The 14,101-nt window shown below is 38.9% G+C and overlaps 2 protein-coding genes and 1 long non-coding RNA gene across 3 annotated transcripts; all 3 read left to right on the top strand.

Annotated features, from left to right (window-relative positions):
• Nucleotides 1-332: 332 nt before the first annotated feature.
• On the top strand, nucleotides 333-2,638 carry LOC120722569 (C-C motif chemokine 20-like). The gene is made up of 4 exons (XM_040013585.1): nucleotides 333-474; nucleotides 1,777-1,888; nucleotides 2,023-2,111; nucleotides 2,199-2,638. Exons 1-4 carry the CDS (start codon nucleotides 411-413, stop codon nucleotides 2,204-2,206), a joined length of 273 nt encoding a protein of 90 aa, XP_039869519.1. The 5' UTR covers nucleotides 333-410; the 3' UTR covers nucleotides 2,207-2,638.
• A 4,516-nt stretch (nucleotides 2,639-7,154) lies between these two features.
• Nucleotides 7,155-10,616, top strand: LOC120722570. The gene is made up of 3 exons (XR_005693521.1): nucleotides 7,155-7,628; nucleotides 9,624-9,749; nucleotides 10,023-10,616. It is a non-coding gene; the product is annotated as an uncharacterized LOC120722570 (long non-coding RNA).
• A 27-nt stretch (nucleotides 10,617-10,643) lies between these two features.
• Nucleotides 10,644-13,983, top strand: LOC120722568 (macrophage mannose receptor 1-like). Its single transcript, XM_040013584.1, has 4 exons — nucleotides 10,644-10,930; nucleotides 11,080-11,466; nucleotides 11,936-12,295; nucleotides 13,219-13,983. The coding sequence occupies exons 1-4, from the start codon at nucleotides 10,897-10,899 to the stop codon at nucleotides 13,557-13,559; spliced, it is 1,122 nt and encodes a 373-aa protein (XP_039869518.1). The 5' UTR covers nucleotides 10,644-10,896; the 3' UTR covers nucleotides 13,560-13,983.
• The last annotated feature ends 118 nt before the right edge of the window (nucleotides 13,984-14,101 follow it).

Genomic DNA, 14,101 nt, shown 5'->3' with positions numbered 1-14,101 from the left:
TTGGCTTCCTCCCACACTCCAAATGCATGTTGGGTTAATTGGCAGCCGTGTAAATGTGAACAAGAATGTTTGTGTCTCTCTACGTTAGCCCCGACCTTTCCAGGGTCTACCTAAGCTTCGGTCCCTCTGTGTGCCTGAAATAGATATAAATATTTTTTATTATTTATTTTTTATAGCTAATAACTCTTTCTTTATGTATGTCAAACTGTGTTATCTTTGGGGGGTTTTTGTGTTGATTCAGCTAAAGAAACAAAAAGTAATCCCTCCCTCTGTGCTCTTTCATAATAGCTCTGAGGGAGGGATTTGAGAAAAAACTATATATTTGCCCAACATTTTCAAGACAGTGGGGGTGATAGATTCTGCCTCTAACTTTCTGTGCAGTCTGCAACACAAGAACAGCAGCAGCAACCATGAAGTTTCATGCTTTTGTTTTCATGCTGCTCTTCCTCTGCACGTACCTGAGTCTGGCACAAGGTAAGTGAAACAGAATTGTCTGGTTTCAAATCACTACTTTAACATTTCCACTTAAAAAATGTATTTTTAAGAGAATTCACAAAAGTTTAACCATGCAGCTCTTCATGGTATCTCAAAAGCATTTTCTGGACAAAGCAAATTACTGAAAATATGCACCTGAGTGCTTTTTTTTATGCCCTGTCTTCGTTTAACCACAGCTCCTGAAGCCACATCTCTTTGAAGCTGTGAGGACAATTTTTCAGTGAATGAGATCCTGTTCAAAGCCATTTATCACAACTCTTTAAATGCACATGATCACTTGAATGTGGCAATCTGCAGAATTTTAAAAAGGACATAAGGACAGCTGTCACATGTACAGAGGACTTAAATAATAAATGAAATTCTAAAAAAATTCCTTAAACAATTAAATAATAAAAGAAAAGTAAAGTTGGACTAAAACAAAATCATTTTTATTAAGTACTGTATGTTTATGTCTAAAATAATTGTTTCTTTGATGCAGCTGCAACATTCAAGGGAGGGACACAGACATTAATCATGAACCAGTAATGTGGGTATGATTTTGAAATGAGTACTACTTATCTGATTAAATACTATTGATACCTTTATACTGTAGTATTGCTACTTTGATTAAAGTAAAGATTCCTAAAGGATCCAAATACTTTTCATGTAAAACCAGCCCTTTCATGTTCAAGTGCTTTCACTTTTTTTCTGTGCATGCTGTGAAATTATTTGCAGCTGCTGCCAAGTGCAACAGGTCTACAGACATCGTATTTTCTCAGCATTTGTGTAAGCTGGCTTTGTTCAGAGGAATTCTCAATCAGCAGCATCAGTTCAGGCAGAGTGTAAAGTGTGCGTGTTAGTCCCCATAGGGAAATAGTTCCTCTGCATTTAACCCATTCACCCAGTGAAGCAGTGGGCAGCCACCAGTGCAGCGCCCGGGGAGCAGTGTGTAGGGACGGTACCTTGCTCAGGGGTACCTCAGGGTAGCCGTTCAGTGGAGTCGAACCCCCGACCTTCCGATCATGGGGCCACCACTCTACCTACTGAGCTATCCCTGCCCTACAGAGATGTTGAGGTTAAGGTAAAGTCAGCTAAAAACAACAATAAAACTAAGGAGAGGGGTGAGCGGTGGAGCGAGAGAAATTTGCTGAAATAGATCCTGAAAAAGATCCCCAAGTAAGGGGATGTGGGAATCTTCCTGGGCTGCTCTGGCAGACGTTCAGATCTGTTCAAATCATCAAAACGGTCAAATTCCAGTGGGCTGGTTTATTTGATCATAATTCTCTTTAACTTTCTCTCCAGGCTCGTATGCCAACTGCTGCCTCGGCTACGTTCGTGAGATAAAAAAGAAGAGAAACCTTGTCAGTTACACTATGCAGGAAACAGATGGGGACTGCAACATCAGAGCTGTTTTGTGAGTATCAACTGTGAAGTCCTTCACTTTTGGCACATTTTGTCAAATTCCATCATAATGACTTGGCACAGACCGAGGAAGTGACTGATCCCCATTTATCCACAGATTTTTAATAACGATACTCATATGTGTAGGTTTAAGTGGAAGAAGAGGGAACAACCTGTGTGTGCCAATCCAAATGATCACTGGGTGCAGAGGGAGATGAGGAGGCTGGATTTAATGCGTAAGAAGTTACACAACATGCTCTTAAAATGGCATACACTTTCACAGGTTATGCACATGAATCATCATAACTCCTGCCTCTTTACAGATCGCTAAGCAAGAAAAGGAAGATCAGAGAGGACAGCGGACGCTTCAACGAACTGTCAGACATCGTATATCATCCTTTGGTCATGTGCACAGTTCACCAATACAGAAAAATACTGTATCCTAATCCTTTTAAAGGCTGAACCATAAATAACTGTCAGAAAATTCTAATTATTTTTTGACACCCATGTATATATCAGATAAGATACATTTGGCATTAAGACGTTAATGTTAGAACGGTTGTGGGGAAAATGAATGTATATAAAACATATATGATATTGTACTATTCAGCTTTGAATCATGAGTGAATACAAAGTGCATCTCTGAGAGAAACATACACTTTTTTTTTTCATTATATACAACAGGTTTGCTAATTTTTGTATCAGCACTATAATTGTACTTTGTGTTTTTCTATTGCCAATAAAAAGCAAAACCATACAAAACCTCTGTTGTCCTACAAAAGTTTGTAATTAATCAGAAAAGCCTGGATCTGTTTTAAATATCTAATCCCTGTTCTGGTGTTTTCTAGAAGGCCCAGATGAGGTAAAGCAACCAGCCTTTGATTCAGTAATCTCTGATATATTCTTTTGGCCTCATCTTGAGCTGTTAATTGTCTATGTGCTACAACTGTAAAATACATTAAACAAGGTATTTGTTCTACTGTACACTTAATCCAACACTCAGAGTTGAGATAAAAGTGAATGCGTTGCCTTAACCAATCAATCCAGTCGGGATTAAAGGACAGATTCAACATATTTCACATCTGTCTTAAAGCAACAGTCACATGCACACATTAAAACTGGTTCTGTTAGCTGCCAGTGCTCCATTGTAAGTGTGTTTCCAACATTAGTCATGTCTCCATATTACTCTCAGTACTCCCACGAAAATGTATTTATTACATTTTATATTACATTCCTACATACTTGGTACATTTTCCACATAATGCAGCATATGTATTTCAGAAACTTTTGACCTGTTGGGATTTTCCACACGATACAGAAAGTGAAAAACAGAAAATATCTGTTGATGTCAGAGGTCAGAGGAGAATGGCCAGACTTCTCCAAGCTCATGAAAGCAACTGTAGCTCATATAAACACTCACTACAACCAACTTATGCAGAAAAGGCTTTCTACATGCACCAAATATGGAACTTTAAAGCAGATGAGCAACAGCAGCAAAAAACCACACTGTGTGCAGCTGGGTGTCCTGTCAGCTAAGAACAGAAAACTGAGGCTACAGTTCACACAGTCTCACCAAAATTGGAGAGTAGTAGACTGGGTAAACATTGTCTGGTCAATTTCTGCTGCAAAATTCAAAAGTAGGGTCAGAATTTGGGATAAAAAAAAATGACAGCATGGATCCATGCTTCCTGATGGTGGTGGGGATGCAATGGTATAGGGCAGCGGTCTCCAACCCCCGGAGTCGTTTGGCACTGGGCTGCAAGAGTTGATGTTCTGGTGTGAAATTTATGGTTTTCTGGGTTTTTATTGGTTTTTACCGTTATTTTATTTTTTATTATTTTTTATCGTTAACTCGTTTTCCCTGGGTCTTTTCCTGTCTGTTATGAATAAATCTTCTTTTTTTGGTACCAGTACTGGTTTTATTTTGTTGTATTTATCCACAACACCTTTAAAACATTGTTATAATATATTGGCATAAACCGTTCCGTGGCGCAAAAAAGGTTGGGGACTGCTGGTGTAGGGGATATCTCAGATTATACCAAATTGGTTTCCAGAACAATGGTCTCCACAGTCATCAGATTCCAGTCCAACAGAGCACCTTGAGGATTTACTGAAACAAAAGATTCACATCATGGATGTGCAACTCACAACTCTCCACCAACTGTGCAATAACAGTGTCGTCCAATGTCTGAGGATTGTTTCCAGCACCTTGTTGAGTCTGTGCCATGGCCAAATGTGTGCCAAATGAGCACTGCACCTGGCCAGGTGAATCTGGAAGTTCGGATGTTCATCCCTCACACATCACAATGCCACTCATTTATTAGAACATGACTAATGTACCGTGAAAAGCCCTCAGACGTCAGCAACAACTACAGGGTATACTGGTAGTCTAAGGGCAAAGACATGGCCCATCAAAACAACATGTCCCTGATTGATAATGCAGCCAAGAACCTTTTCATCAGCTTCTTAATCCTCCCAAGCCCGCACCCTTAACTGGCTGGTTTTTTAATGTGCAAAAGAATTTGTGGTGCAGTGTGTGTGCAGCCATGTTTTACGTAGATTTACAACAAAACAGGACAAAAAGAAAAGCTCTGATTAAACTATTACAGTAAGCAGCAGCATTTTTCCCCAAAACCATCATACTGATTTCCCCTCTGCCTGGTCTCTGTGTATTTCTTCAGGGCTGATGCATACAAGTAACAGTTTAGATAGTTTAATTTATTCCAGCTGGGTGAAACTCCCCCACCTCCTCTTTTCACTCCAGTGCAGGATACAAAGGATTGAAAACTGTTTTTGGTGTAAGTCTGTCCCTGCGTGTCAGTCTTGCTGTTTTTGTCATCCTGCCTACAGCTTAGTGTCAGAGTGCACATTGTTGCCCTCTAAGGTTAGCTTGCTCACTAGCTTCACTAACTAAACTGGGTGTGTGAGCGGCAAGCCACTAGTTGCTGGTCCTTTTGTTTGTGGTCTTCTTACAGCTTTCCTGCATATCTCAGGGATTACAGTTCAGCTGGTTTAGGTATACCGATGCAGCTGGGGAGGTTTTTGGCTCAGAGGAAGCTGCTGGTTTCTCAGTGTTTATTGCAAAGAGAACATTATTCATTGCATCCTTGAACAGTTTAATGAATAATTGCACAGAAAGTTGTGGAGATTACAACTTTCTCAAGTGGAAACGATAACAGAGACTCTTCAAGTAGTGATATTGAGCAAGAACAGGATTCCTAAACAATCAGCAAGTTAAGACGTATTCTTGGCACCTATTCCAATGTTAATAACCCCTCTTTATGTTTGCTCTTGCCCACACAATGTGTGCACATTCTTTTGCAAACAGGCTGTGGGCTTAAAACCCTTATTGCAAAATATTAAGTTATAGTGCCAAACTCTCATAAGAAACAGAGCCAGTGTGTGCACACGGACACTGCCAGGTTGTGTCACGCACAACACTGACTCCTGGGTCAGAAAGACTTTTGTATCCTAAATGCTAGTGACGGGAAACTAAAGGCCCATCACTTGCACTTTTTGGTGTGAAATGACATGTTACAGTCACAAATACACAAACACAATTAAAGTTTTCATCATTTTCATGAAAGTGTTTGATTTGATTCCAAAATCAGTTCCCCAGAACTGACTCAAGATTCACTAATTTATCAAATTTCAAGGATTACAAATAACTCATAAATAAAATTTTACACCCCAGCAGAATCCTTGTTGGAAACTGTAAAAATCTGGAGTCTTGCACATGCTGCAGAAAAAGACAGTCGTATCATCCTTGGGGGAAGATGCCGAAACTGCTGAACGAAAAGAACCAGAATTGTCCAGATGAAGAGATTGGAGGGGAAACAGTTCAAAACCGGTGTGAAAAAATATCTATTCTGTTCAGTAAATCTGGCTTTACTCTTTGTAATACAGTGGCTTGCAAAAGTATTCGGCCCCCTTGAACTTAAAATCATACATGATTCCAAACATTTTTTACAAATAAATAACTGAAAACTGGGGTGTGCGTAATTATTCAGCCCCCTTTGGTCTGAGTGCAGTCAGTTGCCCATAGACATTGCCTGATGAGTGCTAATGACTAAATAGCGTGCACCTGTGTGCATCTAATGTCAGTACAAATACAGCTGCTCTGTGACGGCCTCAGAGGTTGTCTAAGAGAATATTGGGAGCAACAACACCATGAAGTCCAAAGAACACACCAGACAGGTCAGGGATAAAGTTATTGAGAAATTTAAAGCAGGCTTAGGCTACAAAAAGATTTCCCAAGCCTTGAACATCCCACGGAGCACTGTTCAAGCCATCATTCAGAAATGGAAGGAGTATGGCACAACTGTAAACCTACCAAGACAAGGCTGTCCACCTAAACTCACAGGCCGAACAAGGAGAGCGCTGATCAGAAATGCAGCCAAGAGGCCCATGGTGACTCTGGCCGAGCTGCAGAAATCTACAGCTCAGGTGGGGGAATCTATCCATGGGACAACCATAAGTTTGCCTTTTCGGAGTTGCAAGAAGAAAGCCATTGTTAACAGAAAACCATAAGAAGTCCCGTTTGCAGTTTGCCACAAGCCATGTGGGGGACACAGCAAATATGTGGAAGAAGGTGCTCTGGTCAGATGAGACCAAAATGGAACTTTTTGGCCAAAATTCAAAATGCTATGTGTGGCGGAAAACTAACACTGCACATCACTCTGAACACACCATCCCCACTGTCAAATATGATAGTGGCAGCATCATGCTCTGGGGGTGCTTCTCTTCAGCAGGGACAGGGAAGCTGGTCAGAGTTGATGGGAAGATGGATGGAGCCAAATACAGAGCAATCTTGGAAGAAAACCTCTTGGAGTCTGCAAAAGACTTGAGACTGGGGCGGAGGTTCACCTTCCAGCATGACAAGGACCCTAAACATAAAGCCAGGGCAACAATGGGATGGTTTAAAACAAAACACATCCATGTGTTAGAACGGCCCAGTCAAACTCCAGCTCTAAATCCAATCGAGAATCTCTGGCAAGATCTGAAAACTGCTGTTCACAAATGCTGTCCATCTAATCTGACTGAGCTGGAGCTGTTTTGCAAAGAAGAATGGGCAAGGATTTCAGTCTCTAGATGTGCAAAGCTGGTAGAGACAGACCCTAAAAGGCTAGCAGCTGTAATTGCAGCAAAAGGTGGTTCTACAAAGTATTGACTCAGCGGGCTGAATAATTACGCACACCCCACTTTGCAGTTATTTGTAAAAAATATTTAGAATCATGTATGATTTTCGTTCCACTTCTCACGTGTACACCACTTTGTGTTGGTCTTTCATGTGGAATTCCAATAAAACTGATTCATGTTTGTGGTTGTAATGTGACAAAATGTGGAAAAGTTCAAGCCACTGTAATTACTGAGGCAGAGTGGCTTTAAGCTCGGGCTGGCATCCCTGAAGCATTTATGAAAATATTCATACAATCATTTACACAGATATAAACAAAATTTTAATAAAGCCATGGAAAACTTTCAACATTATTTGTGCTTTTAACTTTCCTCCCCAGGGAATAAACTTCATTATGAGAGCTTTTTATCACACAAATGTCTGTGATCACCTTGTTAAGAGCCACTACTTAATTGAGCGGCGGCGCTTCAGTCAGTGCTGGGTTGCTGCATTACTGCAGTGAGTAAAATCACGGCTCCTTTTATTACCTGCCACAACACTTACCTGCTCTTTCTTGTTGTGCAGGAATCTGTGGATCAGCAGTCTGGATACTGTGGTGAGCAATCAGACATACTGAGTGAGTGTAAATATATTGTCTGGTTGGATGTCTCAAATCAACAAATTTGCTAAAAAAAAAGTTCAAAGTTCGGATTTAATGCTGACAGACAAAGAACTCCTCAGTTTAACTGAGCATTTATCAGCTGTAGCAATACTGCTTCGCTTTCTCTCGTCATAAGTTACTGATACACTGGTTTTAGAGAGATTTTTTTTATTTAAACTGAACCTCTTCTGTTCATTTCCTGTTTCATATGTTCTTATTCTTGGACTCTCTAAAGTAGCTTTGCATGATTCACAGCTTAAAACAATTCTTGTTTATCACACTTGGATTTAAAACAGAGCGAAAGTAGTGAGATCAAGATTTAATGAAAGAAAGTACCATCCTTCCATAACTGGGAGAGCCTACAAGCTTTAATATCGTCCAGATCTGAACTCCAACTGGAAAAACAGAAAGACTAACCTTCATCTCTGAATTCAACCACTGTTATCAGCAGCTTAACAATATGCATTGCAGACACTGGCACACTCTAGAGACTGAAGCATTGCTGAGTGCTGATACTGGAGCAACTTCCCGTCTTATTATTTTAAGGAGCTCAGACAGTTAGGGATCATCTTGTCAATATTGTTCAGCCAAATAAACTGAACAGTGCTCCAGATGTATTTTACTCATCCACACAGTGGAAAGACGTTGTCTGTTAAACAGTTCACAAACTGCAAAACAACATCAGTTATCTGTGTGCTCAAATACACCGGTGGTCAACCTTTACTGGACACACAAAGAGAGCACTTAAACAAACAAGAAGAATTAGATAGCCAAACACTATTATGAGGCTAAACACAGCTCTCCTCCCACTCTACATTTTACTGGTATTGAGCATTAGACTTCCCACTCTTAGGGGAAGTCTATCTAAGGCGTTTTCTCAGAGAGAGATGTGTGCGACTTCAGTGCTGAGCACAATGACACCTTCTGGTGTGAATGAGGATTTTGCCTGAAAACAGTTTTTGTGAACAAGCTTGTATGATATACATGAAAATACAGAATGTTTATGATAAAACTGACACCCTCAGCACACTACTCTGTTGTAAGATTCATAATTTTTCTCATCATTAAGATGATGGATATGAGATTAGTGAGAGACTTTTACCATGTGATTCCTTTAACCAATCATAGATTGGTTCATGGCGTGACGAAGGCCACACGGCTGAAATGAGAATATTTTTGTGTTTCAGAGGATCTAATGCTGTAGCATAGCTGACTAGTTGTAGTAGCTGAAGAGGCCACCATGTAATACTCCTTACCATTATAGCTTATTAGACACCAGGCATGCCTCTCTGAAGCAAGAGGTCCATGAAGGAGGTGAGACCGATGGTAGAGTGTGGATCAGCAGCATCTGAAACAGACACTGGATGAGATCTAAATCAAATTAATATGCAGGATATTTCTGCTGCTGTAGAAAACCCCACACTCAGTAGTACAATCACACACCTGTAATGGAATATCAGACTCCAGCTCAAGTAGCTTCTCACTCCAGGGAGTAAACCTCATTAACCATATATATCTATCTGTCTGTCTGTCTGTCTGTCTGTCTATCTATCTATCATGTACATTTCACATACATGTGGAACAGTTTCAGTTTATCACTGAAACAGAAAATACATGAACACAAAAGTGCGATTATACAGGGGCTGCTCAGTTTAATGATATGAAACAGGATTTTGTGTCTTTACGATTTGGTTGCATTGAACATGTTCAATGACCCCCAAGGTGTTAAAACCACGACTTATTATTGAAGAGAAGAGAGGCCTTCTGGATATTTGCTAATTCTGGATATTTGTCATCTTAAAGACTGAATGATGAACTTTTACTCAATAAAATGTTGTAGTTTGTTAATGACAAAAATTTGTTTTGGATGTTTTGGGTTTGATATGTGACTTGTATATACTGTAATGTTCAAATTTTAAAACATTATATATCACTGATTTAACTTAAACATGAATATATTTTCATTTTCAGTCAAACCCTCAGACTCAAACTGAGGCAAACATCATGCAAATACAGAGGATATCAATTTAAGGAAAGTTTCTTCCTCCTCTGCTGAGCAACTTCTGAATCATGGTGTGTCTGCTCAGACTTACAACGGTAGTGTTTAATGTGAAATCGAATGACTGCTTAGAATTTGTCGACAATAGGTCGAGTGGGTCCAGCTACATTTGTGAGTAAATTCGATTTTTATTGAAAGGGTATTAGGAGGTTCTGCTCTCTTTGTGTGCATGTGGAATCTCTGTATTTGTTGTTCCATGTGGGCTGAATAATTACACAATCAATTCTGGACTTAGGAATATGATGCATATGGTCATTTCCCATTCATGTTTTACTGTGTTACACTCTTACACTCTTTTAATTTGCCTCCAGGATCCAGCTGCTGAGGTATGGGAGTGATGAGACAGTGTGAGTGTTAATGGAGATTCCCCGATTTTGGATATGACGAACTGCTGAATTGGATTTTGTGGGGGTTCCTGTGGGACCTTTCTTTTTTGGGAGAGGTGTGATGAACCCTGCTCATTGTTTTAAACCTTCTCTAAAGTGTTTCAGATCTGGTGGGTGCAGCAGGGTTCATCAGTGCCAACTGGGCCTTTGGTTCCCAGAACTATAAATCTTCCTGCACTGCTTTTTCTTTACTCTTTGTTGTTTGTTGCATTTACAACACTTGCATACATCTCAGAATACGTGCATACCTTACATAATAGCTCCTATTGATTTATGTAGCTCATTAAGTTCTGTTTCAGTAATCTAATTTTGTTTATGAACCTTCCAAAGAACCTTCAAAATGCAAACAGTAAAGACATGCAGTTAGTTTAGTTTTATTATAAGTTTTATTATATATAAATACCCCTGAGAGAAGGAAGCATGTTGTTAAAGTAAATTATTTTAAATAACACCCTCTCTTTGTTTGACATTATGTAAATATTAGTATTATATTACCTCTGTTATGACCATCTTGTTGGAATATTTAAATGAGTGTTAGCTCAGCACTGGCTTTACATTAAACTTACAGTATTTATTCTGTATTTCTGCTGATTTTTAAAAGACTCAAAAACATTTTTAAAGTAGCTATTCCCCTCATGTGTAATGTATTTTTTTACAGTGCAAAATAAACTGTATGTTTTCTTACTCATATATTACCTTACCTATATTACCCTATTATCTGTGAAAGTGGTGCAGTTATATTAACTTTGATGGTTGTTTATCTGTCTTTTAAATCTTAGTTTCATCAAACAGAGGAAATATGCACCGGAGGCTTTTTCTGCTCATCCTGATGGGTAAGTCGATCATTTTAACAGTAAAAACTGCAGATTTGCATCACTTCAGATTAGTGCAGGGTTTCTGTGAACTGCTCACAAAACTTGCCATCAGTAGATTTCTGAATGACCTGTTTGTTTGTTTTTTGTTGTTGTTGTTGTGTTTTTAGGTCAGTGTTCCTTGATTTTATGCCAGCGCTATGAATACTATTTTATTAAAGAGCCTAAAACTTGGGATGAAGCTCAGCGCTACTGTAGAGAAGGATATAAAGACCTGGCCACAGTGCCTAACATGACATATATGAAGACACTGTACACAGATTCTACAGAGAATCAAGGAAATGCCTGGATTGGGCTGTACAGCATCTCAGGAAAAGAAAACAGGAGGTGGCACTGGTCTCTGCCAGGAGTGGAGTTCAATGATAAAGACGTGAAATGGAGTGCAGGTGAACCTAATGATGGAGGCGGACATCTTGAGAACTGTGCACTGATTGACAGCTCCAGTCGGTTGATGGATCTTGGTTCTTCTAATGTTCACCCCTTTATCTGCTATAATGGTGAGAATATTTGACAATAATTGTATTAATTAAACAAAGTGTTTATATTTAAACATATCTACAGCTCATCTCTAATGAAAATGAGAAGATGTGATAATTGGCTGCTGGTGTTTTAGCCCCTGTGTGCTATCCTGCTCATTTGAATACCCGTCCTCCCACAGTGCTTTCTCTGCCTCTCATGTTACACCAGGACACTGTTCTTTGCTTTGCTGAACCATCTCGTGGTGCCAAATGTCATTACACAAAATTTCATACCAGACCTTTGATCAGAAAACTGTTTCTCTGCCACACAGAGCAAAGTCACCCTGAGCATAATGTCACAGCTGTGGTTATTCCCATAATGTTGGTAGTTTAGTTTTGAAGGTTTCGAGCTATTTTAAGTTGTGTCTTTAGAAAATCTATTTAAAGATACATTTAAAGATAGAAATGTACATTTCTTATGAGTCTTGTCTTTCTCTTTATTCCACAGAACAAAACAAATCACTACATTTCATTGACAATAAAAAAATGTGGCGTGAGGATCAGAGCTACTGCAGAGAGCACCACACAGACCTGGCCAGTGGAGCAGAACAGTTAAAGGAAGCAGTCAGTACATTTAAGAGTTCTGATGAACCACGATCATGGATCGGCCTGTTCAGAGACACCTGGAGGTGGTCAGATGGGAGTAATTATTCTTACAGACACTGGAGAGATGTTGGTGAGTTACCTGAAGAGCTGTCTGAAACTGACAGCGGCACCAGGAAATGTGCGATGACTGAATTAAACAAAGAAGGAAAATGGAAAGCTGATGATTGTAACACCAGAAAATCTTTCTTCTGCTACGGTGATGGCGAGATTTACAAAGATTCATTTTTCACATCTGGTTTCTGTCAGTTTTCTTACTGAAGGAATAAATGTTAAAGCTAAACTAATATTTCTTCTCTCACTGAAAAAGTGTACATGAAGGGCTGGTATATGTTTCATCATCAAGCTTAATAATGCAAGCTGTTATGGAGATAGAGCTACACCCCAGACACATAATGCAGCCTCCTTTCATTAGGAACCTTATAAGAACCAGGGGTCATATTAGTTTATAATAATACTTGTTTATGAATTCTCCAGTTTTTTTTCCTTTTTTTTAAAGGCTCACTCATACATGAAAGATTTTAGTTAATAGGACTTTAATAAAGAAAATTAGTAAAAGTTAAAATTCTAAATTGGAAAAACTTAAATCAGGAAAAGTAAAAAATATTTCCAACTCTTATTATTACTTATAACACCAGTAAACCTTTCTTCTGCTATGATGACGGTGAGATTTGCAAAAATGCATCTTTCACATCTGGTATCTGTCATGTTTCTTACTCAAGGAATACATATTCAAACTAAACTAATCTTTCTTATTCTTATTGAAAAGAAGTCATCATCAAAGCGAAATAATGCAAGCTTTTATGGAGATAAAGGTATACCCCAGACGCTTAATGCAGACTTCTTTTGTAAGGAACTTAAGACACATTAGTCACATCAGTTTCTGTCAATGAGGGCCTGTAATGCAACTTACATGTAAATAATTCTTAAGAAAGAAAGAAATCTTCTCGATAACTTGGGGTGGTCGAGGTATACTCTGGGTAACAAGTCATATGACATTAATGATTTTACCACGGGTAAATCAAGAGGAGTAAAGATTTGAAACAGAAAATGCTTAAATTCTTTTTCTTTTGTTTTTGTCCTGATTTGTTTCCTTTTAACCGACCATCCTGTGTTTGTTCATGCCAGAAAGCTTCATTCTGATCAAAGAAAACAAAAAATGGGATGAGGCCTTAACTTACTGCCAGCGGCACCATCATGATCTGGTCTCTATCACAAATCCCGAAGAGGAAGAATTAGTGAAGGAGAAAGTGAAGAACGCCACGTATGTGTGGCTGGGACTGCGCTTCAGCTGTGTTTTTCAACTGTGGCTGTGGGTCAGTGACCAGGTTGTCTGTTATGAGAACTGGGCCAATGAGGATCACGCTGGACGGTGTGGCATGACTGTAGCCATGGAGACAGGAGGAGAGCATAAATGGTTCAAGAAAAATGATCCAGAGATGTTTAACTTCATCTGTTCGCTGCGATAGGCTTTTAAACCAGTCTAAATGACTGCTTATAGAGTTGATATTTCTCGTAATTATGAAGTCAAAAAATCAAAATCAAAACTAGAAGCAGATGACATCTAACAGTGATAATTTCTCTTTGTGTTTATTCTTAAGGTTTTTTTTGTGTTTTTGTTTTGTTTTTTGCATATTGTTTACTACTACCTACTTACAGAATAAGAATCCCTTTTTTGTTTTGTTTTTTCAAACTTAAAAATGTTTTATTTGTTGAAAAACGGTCAGGTTACAGCTTTCTGGGTGTTTACAGCAAAGTACACCACAGCATTTATATGCTTATAATAGCTAATGTGTCTCAAAACCACATATATGTAATTATTAGTTTGGTGTCTAACATAAAGAGTTTATTCTGTTTCCGTCTACTTTTATTTCTCTTTTTTCTATTTTTTTTCTTGAACACTAGATGGTGCATTCGAGTCAGCCAAGCACCTGAAAAATGTCTGAAAAGTCGTGTGCTTGTACTTTAAATGATTCATGTTACCCAGTTTGGTCTTTTTGTGTAAATCACC

The sequence above is a fragment of the Simochromis diagramma genome, unplaced genomic scaffold (assembly GCF_900408965.1).
Source record: "Simochromis diagramma unplaced genomic scaffold, fSimDia1.1 OVJJ01000649.1, whole genome shotgun sequence".
Lineage (NCBI taxonomy): Eukaryota > Metazoa > Chordata > Actinopteri > Cichliformes > Cichlidae > Simochromis > Simochromis diagramma.
The sequence above is the reverse complement of the archived record's forward strand: the minus strand, read 5'-3'. Positions and strand labels throughout refer to the sequence as shown.

Bases quoted from the DNA above. Each gene is read 5' to 3' on its own strand.
- LOC120722569 (XM_040013585.1), top strand. From the start codon at position 411: ATGAAGTTTCATGCTTTTGTTTTCATGCTGCTCTTCCTCTGCACGTAC. The intron at 475-1,776 runs GTAAGTGAAACA...CTTTCTCTCCAG, and splicing joins GTACCTGAGTCTGGCACAAG to GCTCGTATGCCAACTGCTGC. The intron at 1,889-2,022 runs GTGAGTATCAAC...TCATATGTGTAG, and splicing joins TGCAACATCAGAGCTGTTTT to GTTTAAGTGGAAGAAGAGGG.
- LOC120722568 (XM_040013584.1), top strand. From the start codon at position 10,897: ATGCACCGGAGGCTTTTTCTGCTCATCCTGATGG. The intron at 11,467-11,935 runs GTGAGAATATTT...TTTATTCCACAG, and splicing joins CCCCTTTATCTGCTATAATG to AACAAAACAAATCACTACAT. The intron at 12,296-13,218 runs GCGAGATTTACA...TGTTCATGCCAG, and splicing joins TTTCTTCTGCTACGGTGATG to AAAGCTTCATTCTGATCAAA.